Source organism: Salvia hispanica, chromosome 1, assembly GCF_023119035.1.
Source record: "Salvia hispanica cultivar TCC Black 2014 chromosome 1, UniMelb_Shisp_WGS_1.0, whole genome shotgun sequence".
Lineage (NCBI taxonomy): Eukaryota > Viridiplantae > Streptophyta > Magnoliopsida > Lamiales > Lamiaceae > Salvia > Salvia hispanica.
The window spans coordinates 19,730,770-19,744,300 of NC_062965.1; the positions used below are offsets into that span (position 1 = coordinate 19,730,770).

The window sequence follows — 13,531 nt, forward strand, 5'->3', positions numbered from 1 at the left end:
AGCATCGGACCAAAATGAAAAAACGAAAATTCTATTCGCGGACAGATACAATATCATAAAAATAGTTTTATTAGTATTTCAAATTAGTAGTACATTTCGTCAAAAAGTAACATTGTTACTTTATTTTATTTTTCATTCTATTCTACTCACTCCAAACTTAATTTTATTTTTCATCATATTCGCACGTATTATTTCTTCAATTCATATCCTGTGTATTGCTATATATCAAATTGTAAATACATGGAGTATAATTTTCAGTTAATATTTTGAAAAATCTAAGTGGAGAAATATGAGAAACATCAAATCAATATTGAACTCGATTCTTACTGTATACTATGAATTTAATTATTTAGTAAAAAAGACTTGAAAATTTAATTTTTCCTCTTGAGTTGAAGTAACACCAAGCGTACGATCTAATATCAAGAAAATACTCCCTATGTCCCACTTTAGGAGTCTCGGTTTAATAATGACATTAATTTAGTTTCACTTCTTATCACTATTTATTGGTGTTTTATAATTATTATTTGGTTTAGCTAAATTTAAATTTAATATATACACATTTCAAAATTTTGTGACCGTCTAAAAATTTGAAATATGAGTAAATTAAAGTGAACTCAATTCTAAATATATAAATTTAATTACATAATGGAAAAAAAAATTATTTTAAAATATACATTATACAAAATCTAATAAATTAGAAGTTCAAATTAAAACTTCATTTAAAATAAAATAACAGAGTACAACATTCAACTAAAATTGTATTTAGTTAAAAAATTGTCCAGTACTATAAATTTGATGCATAATTAGACTGCCCATTACTCCAAATTCCAACACACGAAAAACCCACTAAATATTAAACTAAAGCCAAACAATATACATTGAATTATTATTATATTATCTCCCAAACGATACCATTTTCGAAACTGGGCCAAGACAATCTCCCATTTTCAGCTCACAATAATTAAATCTCGAAATTGGGGTGTTTGAAATATTTACTGCATCCCCAAATTATTAAAAGGAGTTGGACCCGTATTTAATTCTTCCACTCACTTAGCCCAAATGAATAAATAGTTCCAGCCCAAGTAAGAATACCCCAAAGGCGTTCATCTCACCGCCATTTGAGATTATCACCCATTTAAAGCTCTAGCCGCCTGCTTCTCTCTTCCTCACAGCCGCCGCCACCAGCCACCTGCCGGCGGAGTTCTCTCCCCATCTCTCTCTTTCTCAGATCTGCCGCCGCCGCCACTGTGCATGCACAGGCGGCGGCTTCGGCCTCCTCCGTGTAATATCCCTAAAGCAACATACACGCCTCCATCTCTCTCAAGTCTCTCCCTCCCTCCTTCCTTCCAATCGGCGGAGCAAATCATCTCCCACCAGAACACCGCTCCTTCTTCTTTCCACACAGCCTCGCCGCCTCACCCGGATGCCCTGTCTCTCGTTTCTCGCATATGCCGCCATGTTGCCGTTGTTATCGGTAAAGATCGGACATTTGTGCCGCCATGCTGCAGTTGTCGTCGGTAAAGATCGGATCTTTAAAGTGGCTGTCATTGTCGTCGGTAAGGATCGGATCCCTACTTCATCTTCTCACCTTTTGTCCCCATCTCTCTTGCTCCGGATCCCTCATTTTTCTCGGCCAGCAGCCTCCTTGCCGCCGCCACCCTTCCTCCCTCAGCCTTGCCGCGCTCTTCATCCGTCATCGGAGCTGTCGCCGCATTCGAAGAGCTTTTCTCTGATGCAATCAAAATTAATGGTGTTAGGGTGTGTTTATATAAGTGTTTAATCTTCTGTGGGAAGCTATTATTTTATTAGACCAATTTTTTGCCCAATCCCTCTCTTCTCTTTCTCCAATCTGTCCCCCTTCTTTTTCTCTCTCGGCTGGTCTCGGGTCTCCTATCACATGCAATAACAATTATATAAAAATAGTAAATACACCAGCTATTACCATTTTCCCTCCAAAAAGGGTATAAAAGTATTTTCATCAGACTGCCACTTTTAAGTAGTATAGATGTGATTTTCGAATTTGAAGGAGAAATCAGTTCACTCTATCACAGATTTACTTCACTATACAAGGCGGGGGTATAATGGACATTTCACTAATAAAATTAGGGCTAACAATTGAATTAATTTCTCATTTGCAGAATTCATCTCCCGCCATCCCTGCTCATCCCGTCGCCTCCATCCATCGTCGTCGTCGCTTTCATCCATCGTCACTGCAATCGCCGTCGCTTCCATCCATCGTCGCTGCAATCGCCGTCGCCTCCATCCATAGTCGAACAATGAATCCAAATGAGAAAGAATTTTCAAAATGTAAGTTGTTCTACTAGTTTCTGATTTAGATTTCTCATTCTAATTTAGATTTAGTTTTAGAATAAAAGTTAGTTTAGAGAATTCTGCAAATTCAAACGACGAGAGTTTTTAATAAGTGAGATATGCAGTAGTTTATTATGGAATCCAAATTTAACAGAACAGATGTTAGCTTACAGTTAATTACTACAGTTAACTACTTCTATTTTTTGTGTAGGTTTTGATCGACTGAAAAAAAGAAAAACAACAACCGTAGACTCCGATCGTGAGTAACAACTACCTGCTCTGTTTTTCATTTAGTGAAGTATTACATTATTAGAGTGCAGTGTTTGTGATCTATGTTTATTGTGCTCTGTATTGAGCATGCTTGTATTGCTTTGTTTTTCCATTTCAGTGAAGTAAAACATGGTTAGAGTGAAGTATTCCAGTGTTAGAGTGAAGTGTCTGTCATCTATGCTTTTAGTGCTTTGTTTTTCCATTTCAGTGAAGTATTACCGTGTTAGAGTGAAGTGTCTGTCATCTATGCTTGTAGTGCTTTGTTTTTCCATTTCGGTGAAGTAAAACATGGTTAGAGTGAAGTATTACCGTGTTAGAGTGAAGTGTCTGTCATCTATGCTTGTAGTGCTTTATTTTTCCATTTCAGTGAAGTAAAACATGGTTAGAGTGAAGTATTCCAGTGTTAGAGTGAAGTGTCTGTCATCTATGCTTTTAGTGCTTTGTTTTTCCATTTCAGTGAAGTATTACCGTGTTAGAGTGAAGTGTCTGTCATCTATGCTTGTAGTGCTTTGTTTTTCCATTTCAGTGAAGTAAAACATGGTTAGAGTGAAGTATTACCGTGTTAGAGTGAAGTGTCTGTCATCTATGCTTGTAGTGCTTTGTTTTACCATTTCAGTTGAAGTAAAACATGGTTAGAGTGAAGTATTACCGTGTTAGAGTGAAGTGTTTGTGATGCAATACAATGAAGTAAAATTTTTTGTATTATGCTTGATATTTCAGTGGAAAAAAGGTTGGCAGAAATTGCAGCTGAGATTGTACCAATCGACATACTTAAAGGTTTCATGATATAATTTCAGTCTTTTGATTCTATATGCATATGAAAAGAAAAATCTTCTAATTTTACGTATTTCTATAGAACAAATGAAAGGTCATAAAGATTCAGCAAATAAAGCAGTTGCTGCCGAGAAAAGGAGTAAGAATCGGGAGGATGAAGCAGCTACTGTCGAGAAAAGGATGAAGAATTAGGAGGATGAAGCAGCTACTGTAGAGAAAAGGATGAAGAATCGGGAGGATAGACCTTCCAAACAAAAAACTACAGCTTCTACTACAAATGTAGCAGATGTTGCAGAGAAAAGGATAAAGAATCGGGAGGATAAACCTTCCAAACAAAATACTACCGATTATAATGAAAAGAGGTCGAAGTATATTCATGATAGACCTCAAGGTGAGTTATTTAATTATTTACTATCTTAATGAAATATATTATGTATATGGCACAAATTAGAGTTAAGTCTCTGTGATCTATGCTTGTAGTGCTTTGTTTTTCCATTTCAATAAAGTAAAACATGGTTAGAGTGAAGTATTCCAGTGTTAGAGTTAAGTGTCGGTCATATATGCTTGTAGTGCTTTATAATTCCATTTCAGTGAAGTAAAACATGCTTACAGTGAAGTATTCCAGTATTAGATTGAAGTGTCTGTCATCTATGCTTGTAGTGCTTTGTGTAAAACATGGTTAGAGTGAAGTATTACCGTGTTAGAGTGAAGTGTCTGTCATCTATGCTTGTAGTGCTTTGTTTTTCCATTTCAGTGAAGTAAAACATGGTTAGAGTGAAGTATTCCAGTGTTAGAGTGAAGTGTTTGTGATACAATACAGTGAAGTAATTTTTTTGTATTATTTCTTCCAGCCTCAAAGAGAAAAGGTTTAAATGATGACAATGAAGAGCCTGCTGCAAAGAAGCAGAGTAAGGCTAAAGGAAAGAAAAAAATGATGTCGGATTTGAAAATATTAAAATCAGGAGACCAAAACTTGTTGTCAAGGTAGGAGTTCTCAATCAATGCTCTCTTCTCTGTCGAAGACAGAACACCACTTCCGAAAAGCTGCTTCTTACCTTCTTCAATAATTGCAGTAAATGCATTGATTTGAGCAATGTTCCCTTCAATACTTTGTGCTATTTCAAAGAATAATGCATACAAATTTTTAAATGCAATCTTCTTCTCGTCCACAATAGAGAATATTTCTTCATCATCACAAAAACCTCCATGTATTGGCTTCACAAACTGTGACTTCAACTATCTCCATCCACGCAAATTCTCGGGTATCAACTTAACAAACTTATATTTCAACACACAAAGTATATGGCTGCACAATAGACCAAGTCTTTCAAACTTTTTACATCCACACAAATAGGTGTCATCGCCAATGGAGTAAGTCACTGTCCATGAGTTTGAATCCTTGTCATTTATGTTATATACTTCATTTTCTCTATTGGTAGACATTCCTAGAGTTGAACAAGACAAAGAGAAACATGCATAAACTATCTCCTCTTGAATTGCATTAAAAGCACTACCACTATATATCGTTGATGCATGTTTCTCAATTTCCAATTCTGTTCGCAATATAGGCACTTTTGTTGAATCATAGTATTCAAGCTTTGCGCTATTACTTCTTTGAGCCTCCAAAGCATGGTTATAGTTCATATAAAATAGCATAAGGTTAGCCCGACACTTTGAGTACCTTTTAAAGAAGTTATTCTGTGATTCGGACAAAGATGTTGTCTTTATCAACGAGCTCATCGGAAAATCACGGAAAAAGGCTGGAACCCAAAACTTTCTAGATGCAAACATTGATGAAAACCAGTCATTATTGGTCAGCCCATATCTTTCCATTATAGCATGCCAAGATTCTTCAAATGCATCGGGCTCTATCAACTCCGACCAAACACATGTATTCAATTCCTTCTTTAGTTCTTCACTACCAAGCATGTTCTTTGGCAATTTGTCAGCAACTTTATTCATTATATGCCACATGCACCACCTGTGTCTCGTACTAAGAAGAACCTCTGCAATAGCAACTTTCATTCCTAAGTCTTGGTCGGTTACGATTAGCTTCGGAGCCACACCCATACATTTCACAAATTGTTTAAATAACCATGAAAAGGAGTCGGCATTTTCCTTGGACAAAAGGCCAGCAGCAAATGTCACAGGGCGACCATGATTATCCTTGCCCGTAAAAGGAGCAAATATCATGCAGTACCTACATGTTAAAATCACTATAAGACATGAAGAATATACTTTAATCACAGACACTTCACTCTAACACCGGAATAGTTCACTGTAAGCAAGTTTTACTTCACTGAAATGGAAAAACAAAGTACTATAAGCATGGATGACCGACACTTCACTCTAACTCTAGTATACTTCATTCTAAGCATGTTTTAATTCACTGAAATGATAAAATAGTGCACATAAGCATAGATGACATAGACTTCACTCTAACACTTGAATACTTCACTCAAGCAAGTTTTACTTCACTGAAATGGAAAAACAAAGCAATACAAGCATGCTCAATACACTTCACTGTAAGCAAATATTGTAGTTCACTAAATGCTCAATATACTTCACTAAAATGAATAAAAACAGTACAGTATAAGCCATGCTCAATATACTTCACTGTAAGCTTATTGTAGTTCACTAAATGCTCAATATACTTCACTAAAATAAAAAACAATACACTATAAGCATGCGGAAATAAACATCATTGTAATCATATACTAGTTCACTATATGAACAATATATTTCACTATATACTCAATATACTTCACTGAATATAAACTATAAGGCATGTGAATGTAATTAGTGTGCACGTACCTATTTGTTGAGTATGTCGTATCAAAAGAAACAATATCACCATACAAATGATAATTTCTCTTGGCAGTTGGATCACACCAAAACAAACGTGTCAGTCTATCCTTTGAGTTGACCTCAAATTCATAGGTAAATGCTCCACAAAGTTCCTTCTTCCTGCGCATCTCATTTAATAGCATTTGTGCATCAGCTCCTTCCACGTATGCTCTAAGGTCGTGTCTGTAGTTGCGCACTTCTAAAACAGTACACCCTACATAATCTAATCCACCAAGTACTTCCTTGAGTAAGCTAAAACTTAAAGTTGGACCGATATTTGCATTAGCGCAATCAAGTATGAATTTCTGATGGACTAAATCCAAATTGCGGTTCAACTTCATAAAACGCTTATGGCGTTCCTCAACCATCTCGTGATTATGTTCTTCAACAAAACTTTGTATAACATAACCAACACCCATAAAAAACTTCCAAGACACTTTAGCATTACAAAAGCACTTAATAGAAGAACGCTTGCGTTTCACCTCATGTTGTTCATTTTTTCTTTGCTTTGTACCTTCTCGGCTACACACCACATAAATCCAAGTAATGACATCTTTTTCCTTTTTTGATCCCTTCTTACGAGTGTCAAACCCAACATATCGAGCATAATTGTTGTAGAAGTCCAATGCACGATCAAGGGTCATGAAACTTTGTCCAATTTTTGGTTTCAAATCATTGGGACATTTTGGTACGTAAACCACCGTAAGAAATATATACTTCACTGTAAGCGTAAAATACTTCACTGTAATCATGTTTTACTTCACTAAAACGAAAAAATAGAGCACTTTAAGCATAGATGACAAACACTTCACTCTAACACTGGAATACTTCACTATAACCATGTTTTACTTCACTGAAATGGAAAAACAGAGCACTACAAGCATAGATGACAGACACTTCACTCTAACCATGGACTACTTCACTGAAACGATAAAACATAGCACTTTAAGCATAGATGACAGACACTTCACCCTAACACTGGAATACTTCACTCTAACCATGTTTTACTTCACTGAAAGGGAAAAACTGAGCACTACAAGCATAGATGACAGATACTTCACTCTAACACTGGAATAATTCAATCTAACCATGTTTTACTTCACTGAAAGAGAAAAACAGAGCACTACAAGCATAGATAACAGATACTTCACTCTAACACTGGAATACTTCAATCTAACCATGTTTTACTTTACTCTAACCATGAATCACAAACACTTTACGCTAACATTGGAATACTTCGCTTTAATTATGATGTACTTCACTGTAATGCATAATATACATCACTAAAATGAAAATAATTCACTAAATGCATCAATACAAACAATATTTACTTCAATATAAAGCATATTTACTACACTACAACTCATATTGAGCATATTTACTTCATTGTTCGTCACATATAGTTCACTCTAACGTTTTTTCACATCATACACGATCTAATCATGCTGAGCAACAACACTTAATTGATAATAATTGATAATTACCTTTAGATTCAGTTTCTCCTTCCTCTCCCGATGAAGAGGAATCAGAATCGAAATAATCTTCCAATGAATGTATCGGAATTGAATCCATTTGAAGGAGTCCAGACGTCGCGATGAAGGAATGAACGGAAAGAATGAATCAAATTGCGTTGGTCAATCCTGAGCGAATTTGATCAGTTGTGATGAATTCAATCAGAATCAAACAGATTTGATTCGCGCTGGTCAATCCTGATCGATCCAAACTAATTCGCGCTGATCGATCCAATCAGATTTGAGAAAATCGCGCTTGAATTCAATCAGAACGAAGCTGAATTTGGTTCAGATTTGATTCAGATCGGGAATTTCATATTTTTGGAAGAAATCCTAAGCTAAATTTGGTTCAGATTGGAGAATGATTTGGGAAGATTGTTGACGATAAATTCACGATGGCTGATTATAAATTTCATTAATTCATGTTGAAATATTGAATTCCCAAAATGCCCTTAGACAAGTATTTTCTCATAAAAATTTGAAAGTTTATTTAAACCATATGACATTTTAAGAGGGGTTGCCATTTTAACACAAACCTCTCTCTCTCTATATATATATATATATGTGTGTGTGTGTGTGTGTGTGTGTGTGTGCAGGGGAGTGTTAGGGTGTCATCACCTTTTAAAATAACACCATATCACCATTCCTAGCCAATCATTTGTACACGTGGATAAATAATAAGCTACCACGTGGCAAAAAAAAAAGCTAAAAAAGACGACCAGCAATATGGTATACACTATACAACAATTTTTCTTGGCCAGCAATATCCGACACACTATACAACAATCTATAGATAATTGTGTAACGTTTATAATATTGTTGTGTAGCGTTTATAATATTGCTGTATATGTGGTGTCACAATGTCACTTTAAGAGGTGTTGTCATTTTAACACAAACTTATATATCAATATGAATAATAAAATTTCATAATAAAATAAGTTAGTTGAAGTCTTAAATATGTCTGAATTTTTCTACTCCATACAATAAATTTATACTTATGCACACACATATCTCTATTAAAAATGGAAGTATCTTGCCTATACTACGTGAATGTATTGATGCGAGAAGAACTATGAATATGAATTACAAGCTCAATTTGATTAATTCTAAAAAATAATCGCAATAATTTATAGTTGGGAAGTGAAATATATAATCCCAAATAATTAGTTAAAAGTGCAGCTACTTTTTGGGGATAGTAGAATATGGATAGGAAATATGGTTTGGATCATAATCCCGTTACTACTTTAACAAATCCAAAATTAGGTCGAGAAGCTGAGATTCAAAAATTTAAATAGGCGATTTATTAGTATATATATTGAGAGATGAGAGCATAAGGAGGAGTATCTATTTGTATTTGTATTGAATATCATCACTCTGATTCATCAACCATACCATGGGATCCTGCTTTTCCTCCCAAAGTCTGTTGATGCATGATCCCCGGATATTTACGCAGGTTATAAGCAAACGCATGTCTTCTCAATCTCATTATACATCATTCTATTCTATTGTATTGCCTCGTAGTTGAAGCGAAACGAGTTTAAGAAAGGAATATTTAGTGTGTTAAGAGAGTAAAATAAGAGTGAAAAAAGTGTTACCATATATAAAAATGAGTCGAGAACTTCTCAAAATGAAAAAATGGCGCGATTTGTATTGTATTGTATTGTATTGAATTGTATCGTATTGTATTGCATAGTTATAATGAATTGCAGCATTGCAGTTCGGGCGTGGGAGGATAGAGTCGAGCTTCTGTATGGCGCATTACGGCCCTGGCCCTATGCCTTACCTTAATAAGGTTGTCCAAAATGTTGTCGATGCGACGGGCCAAGACACCAATTTTGATTGCTACTGTAGTACGACTACTACAGCAATCACCCTATGTAAACAGGTTCACACACTTGTTCGTTACTTAATAATACTACAATTCTATTGTCAATGATAGAAATCCATGAGTTCCATAAAATCAATTGGTAGAAATCTATGGGTTCTATCCTAAAACCAATTGGTGATAGGAGGAGGGGCCATTAGATTTATATAGTGATTTCAGTTCTTTTTGTACACCGATATGAGTTAGTTATATTATGTTTTTTAGTTTCAATTTCCAACATTCAATACCACTACACTACATATAATGGTTTGGCTTGAGATTATTTAGTAGTATTAGGTTCGATTGTCATGTCTAATAATCATGAGACTATCCATCTAGGATTAAGTTGTTGGATTATTTTAGTTGAAGGGGGGAGACTGTAACTAATTATCATGAGACTATCCATCTAGTATTAAGTTGAGGGGGTTAATCTTATGAACCAAACATAATACATATTTAATCATGAGATTTAGTTTTACCAACCGAACACCCCCTTATTTTACAGGGGGAAGATCTTACAATTGCACAAATTGCGAACTCGGGAGCTGTGCTAGGGATGAGAGACAAGAATAATGCATTAATTGCAGTGCGCTTGACTGCCAATCTCAAGCCTATCCAAAATTGTCGTACATTAGCTAAGCCACACAATCGCAAGGACGCTCGCAACATCATACCCGCACCTATTATCTACCACAAACGCATCACTGATCAAGACGAGTTTGTAGTGTTAGCAACGGGCAGGGTAACTACCTAACTAACATCCCTACCTACTATTTTTCTATAAATTGTCTACTACTTCAATTTGAATCTTAGGTTTGGGAGGTGCTCTCGATCGAGGAAGTGGTAGCTATTGTGGCCGCGAGGCCTAGACACTCGGCAGCTAAAGCAGTAGTGGATGCAGCAGTTGGAGTATGGACGAATGAGCATCCAAATGCCGAGGTTGATGATTGTGCAGTAGCTTGTCTCTTCCTCAGACCATCCACCAATTCAACACCACACTCAATTTAGGAAAAGACCTTTGCTAAATCAATAGGAGTAGCTAGTTTCATTCATAAGTCTTCAAACTACGAAATGTGTGGGATGTTATTCAAGCTTCCTAGCTCATAATTCTTCTTGTTTTTTCAATATTTTTATTTTTATTTTCGACCATTATAATCTCTTGAAATCACAACTTATTTAGACTAATGTTTTTTTTATTGCAAAATTGTTTTTTTTCTCTTTTTCCCTTTTTGCCTATATAATACAACAACAATTCCGATGGGAAATTTAAAGTAATTAAAACCCGAGCAAGTAAAAAATGAGACAGATCACTGCCATCCATTTTAGGAGTTTTATCTTCTTTTATTTTACAAATTAAGAAAAAGCAGCAAGTATTATACAAGTAAGAGCCTCATAGATTAGATACCAATGAATACTATTTATGTGTCAATCAGTTTTTATGTAAAGCCCAAACATTTACAACAAGGAAGTCACAAATTAGATGAGACTTATGCTATTCATGATCTCACCACTTATTTGTTTTATCATCAATTATTTCAAAAAGTTATATACATGAGATTTTAAAATATATTACACGGTAATATCAGGAAATACATTAAAAAATCAAAATTAATAGCAATTGATGCCATGTGGCGCAATCGGATTAGCCTTTGTCGTGTAGTATGGACCTTTCTGCGTATGCCATAGATGAGTGCTCCCACTTATTTTACATTATTTCAACTATTTTACATCTTTAGCTAAAGATCAAGAGATACTAAACTTTCGACATAGACATCAGCCTCAAGAAAAGTATCGATATTCCTAATCTTGGGACGCCTAAACGAACCCTCTTTCGCTTCATACACAACAAAACCCGACCCATAAACCAACAAGATCTCACCCGTCCTTCCGACACACAAAGGCGTCGAATAGGGACCTTTCCATGGATCATCAAGATATGGGATTACCACTAACTTCATCCAAGAATCACTCACCCCATACACCTTCAAAACCCACACATCCACACTAATCTTAGGGTAATCACACATCACACAAAGGCTCCCCCCAATCACCCCTAGAGACGGGACGAACCCGTGATCCAAGTAGCTCGGTTCACTCACAACCCCACGAGTTTCGTTTCCTAGATCAAAACACACAATCTCCCAACGGGTAGCTTTCTGTTTAATCTACTACTCTTTCTTTATTTTTCCTTGGTTTGGCAATTATATAAAGGCATTTATTGATAAATAATTGAAGAGGTGCGTGTAGTGAGTAGTTCAAGAAAAATAAATAAAGCAAAACTCGTCATTAATTAAGGCTCAAGTACAAATTGCAAAATTAAGCTAAACTTTATTTGGTAAGTTACATTGGTATTTTTTTGTAATGTTGTTTCATAATTTTGTGCGTGAAATTACAATGCTTAGAAACATGGAATTGTCTTCGAATTTGGACTACTAAACGTGAACAAATAGAAATTAAAATAAAAATGACACAGACACCAATATAATAGTATGCTGGTTGCAATATACAAATATATGGACCACGTCATCCTTGAGTGCAACATGTGCTACCCCCATTCAAAATTTCCAAATATCCCACCAACCACCAATATTTACAAGACAATAAAACAAGTTAAATTAGTAGTATTGCTACCCACTAATAAGGCAATAATAAGATTTCAATAATAAGTATCTTGCTCTATATGCATCAATCACTTGTTGCTTGATTATGTATTGAGTACAGGGTGACGTTTCTTGATACTTGCAGTGGATTATCTCCTTTTCATTGTCCGGGATGTGAGCGTGCATCCAAATCCAGACGAAGTTCAGGATGTGAAATATGTGAACAGGGAAGAGCTGAAGGAGCTTCTACGGAAAGCAGATACCGGAGAGGGGGGCTTGAAGCTGTCACCATGGTTCAGGCTAGTGGTCGATAACTTCTTGTTCAAGTGGTGGGATCACGTCGAGAAAGGGACGATAAATGAAGCAGTTGACATGAAGACAATTCACAAGCTGATTGAGAAATGAAGTATTTCTAATGTCTGATTTGGTTTGAACTTGTGTTACTTTATCTTTGAGTTGTTTGAAACTGATCAAACTTGGTTGCCACATAGGGGTGTTGTTGACGCTGACAAGTCTTTAAATCGAGTTGATTTTGGTGTATTGCAAAATTGATTTGGTGTTGTTCTTGAATTTAGGCAAGGTTCCAAGTTTAGGTGTCTTTGTTGGTGCGTATTTGTTGCGACTGAAATAAATTTATTTTCATTTGTCAAAGGATTGCTTGCTTATCTTGATGCGTTTTACTTATTTTTTTTACCGTCTTTGTATACTGTAGTACGTATTTTGCTTCTCGTAGTCGAGAAATTAAGCAATGGGTATAGAGAGGCAACCAAACACACTCTTCACGTTGGAGAGAAAGAGGCAAACATATCTCATAGTAGTAGGCCAAATTGCAATTATAACATCACTTTCATACATTGACAATTTGCCGAAGTTTCTTGTTCAAGCAAATTGTTGTCCAACTCAAATGTTGGACTTTTGGTAGGTACGAGGGGATGAACATTTTGACATTTAAATGGACGCCGGATACTTGTCAGAAGTGACCATGTCAGTATTGCATATCAATTTGTATGTCAAAATCTCCCTCTCGAACTAGTCAAAATCAATCTTCAACTCCTCTAATCAAAACATTAACGATTGTTCGAAAGCAAAAGTTCGATTAAATGATCGAATTTAAGAGTGATCTTTACAAAAAGAAAGACATGACTATTGGAGAGAGAGAGAGTATTAGCAATGAATATGACTTGGTCTGAGAAACAATAGTTTGTACTATGGGTCCGTTCGTTCGGTTTAAAAGATTATATCTCATGATTGAGTATGTATTATATTTGGTTCATGAGATTTAATCTCACAACTGAATCATAATGAATAATCATACTCCATGATTAAGGATGTAACGTATTGAGAGGTGGTCTAAG

At 35.6% G+C, this 13,531-nt stretch overlaps 3 protein-coding genes across 5 annotated transcripts; 2 read left to right on the forward strand and 1 right to left on the reverse strand.

The window, feature by feature from the left end:
* The first annotated feature begins 954 nt into the window (after window positions 1-954).
* On the forward strand, window positions 955-4,517 carry LOC125202004. 3 transcript variants are annotated; one of them, XR_007173018.1, is made up of 6 exons: window positions 955-1,758; window positions 2,139-2,307; window positions 2,522-2,569; window positions 3,301-3,357; window positions 3,437-3,745; window positions 4,206-4,517. XR_007173018.1 is itself a non-coding variant. In XM_048100311.1 (6 exons), exons 1-5 carry the CDS (start codon window positions 1,500-1,502, stop codon window positions 3,544-3,546), a joined length of 441 nt encoding a protein of 146 aa, XP_047956268.1. In that variant the 5' UTR covers window positions 955-1,499; the 3' UTR covers window positions 3,547-3,745; window positions 4,206-4,517. The 3 variants fall into 3 exon arrangements, 2 of the variants coding, with proteins under 2 accessions (XP_047956268.1, XP_047956269.1); XM_048100311.1 differs by having other exon boundaries at window positions 955-1,556; XM_048100312.1 differs by lacking the exon at window positions 3,301-3,357 and having other exon boundaries at window positions 955-1,556.
* A 73-nt stretch (window positions 4,518-4,590) lies between these two features.
* LOC125189353 (protein FAR1-RELATED SEQUENCE 5-like) lies at window positions 4,591-6,845 on the reverse strand. The gene is made up of 2 exons (XM_048086641.1): window positions 6,169-6,845; window positions 4,591-5,554 (listed from the first exon to the last, which is right to left on the reverse strand). The coding sequence occupies exons 1-2, from the start codon at window positions 6,843-6,845 to the stop codon at window positions 4,591-4,593; spliced, it is 1,641 nt and encodes a 546-aa protein (XP_047942598.1).
* A 2,222-nt stretch (window positions 6,846-9,067) lies between these two features.
* Window positions 9,068-10,726, forward strand: LOC125211400 (probable protein phosphatase 2C 18). The gene is made up of 4 exons (XM_048111172.1): window positions 9,068-9,165; window positions 9,430-9,597; window positions 10,082-10,318; window positions 10,390-10,726. The coding sequence occupies exons 1-4, from the start codon at window positions 9,106-9,108 to the stop codon at window positions 10,582-10,584; spliced, it is 660 nt and encodes a 219-aa protein (XP_047967129.1). The 5' UTR covers window positions 9,068-9,105; the 3' UTR covers window positions 10,585-10,726.
* Window positions 10,727-13,531: the final 2,805 nt, after the last annotated feature.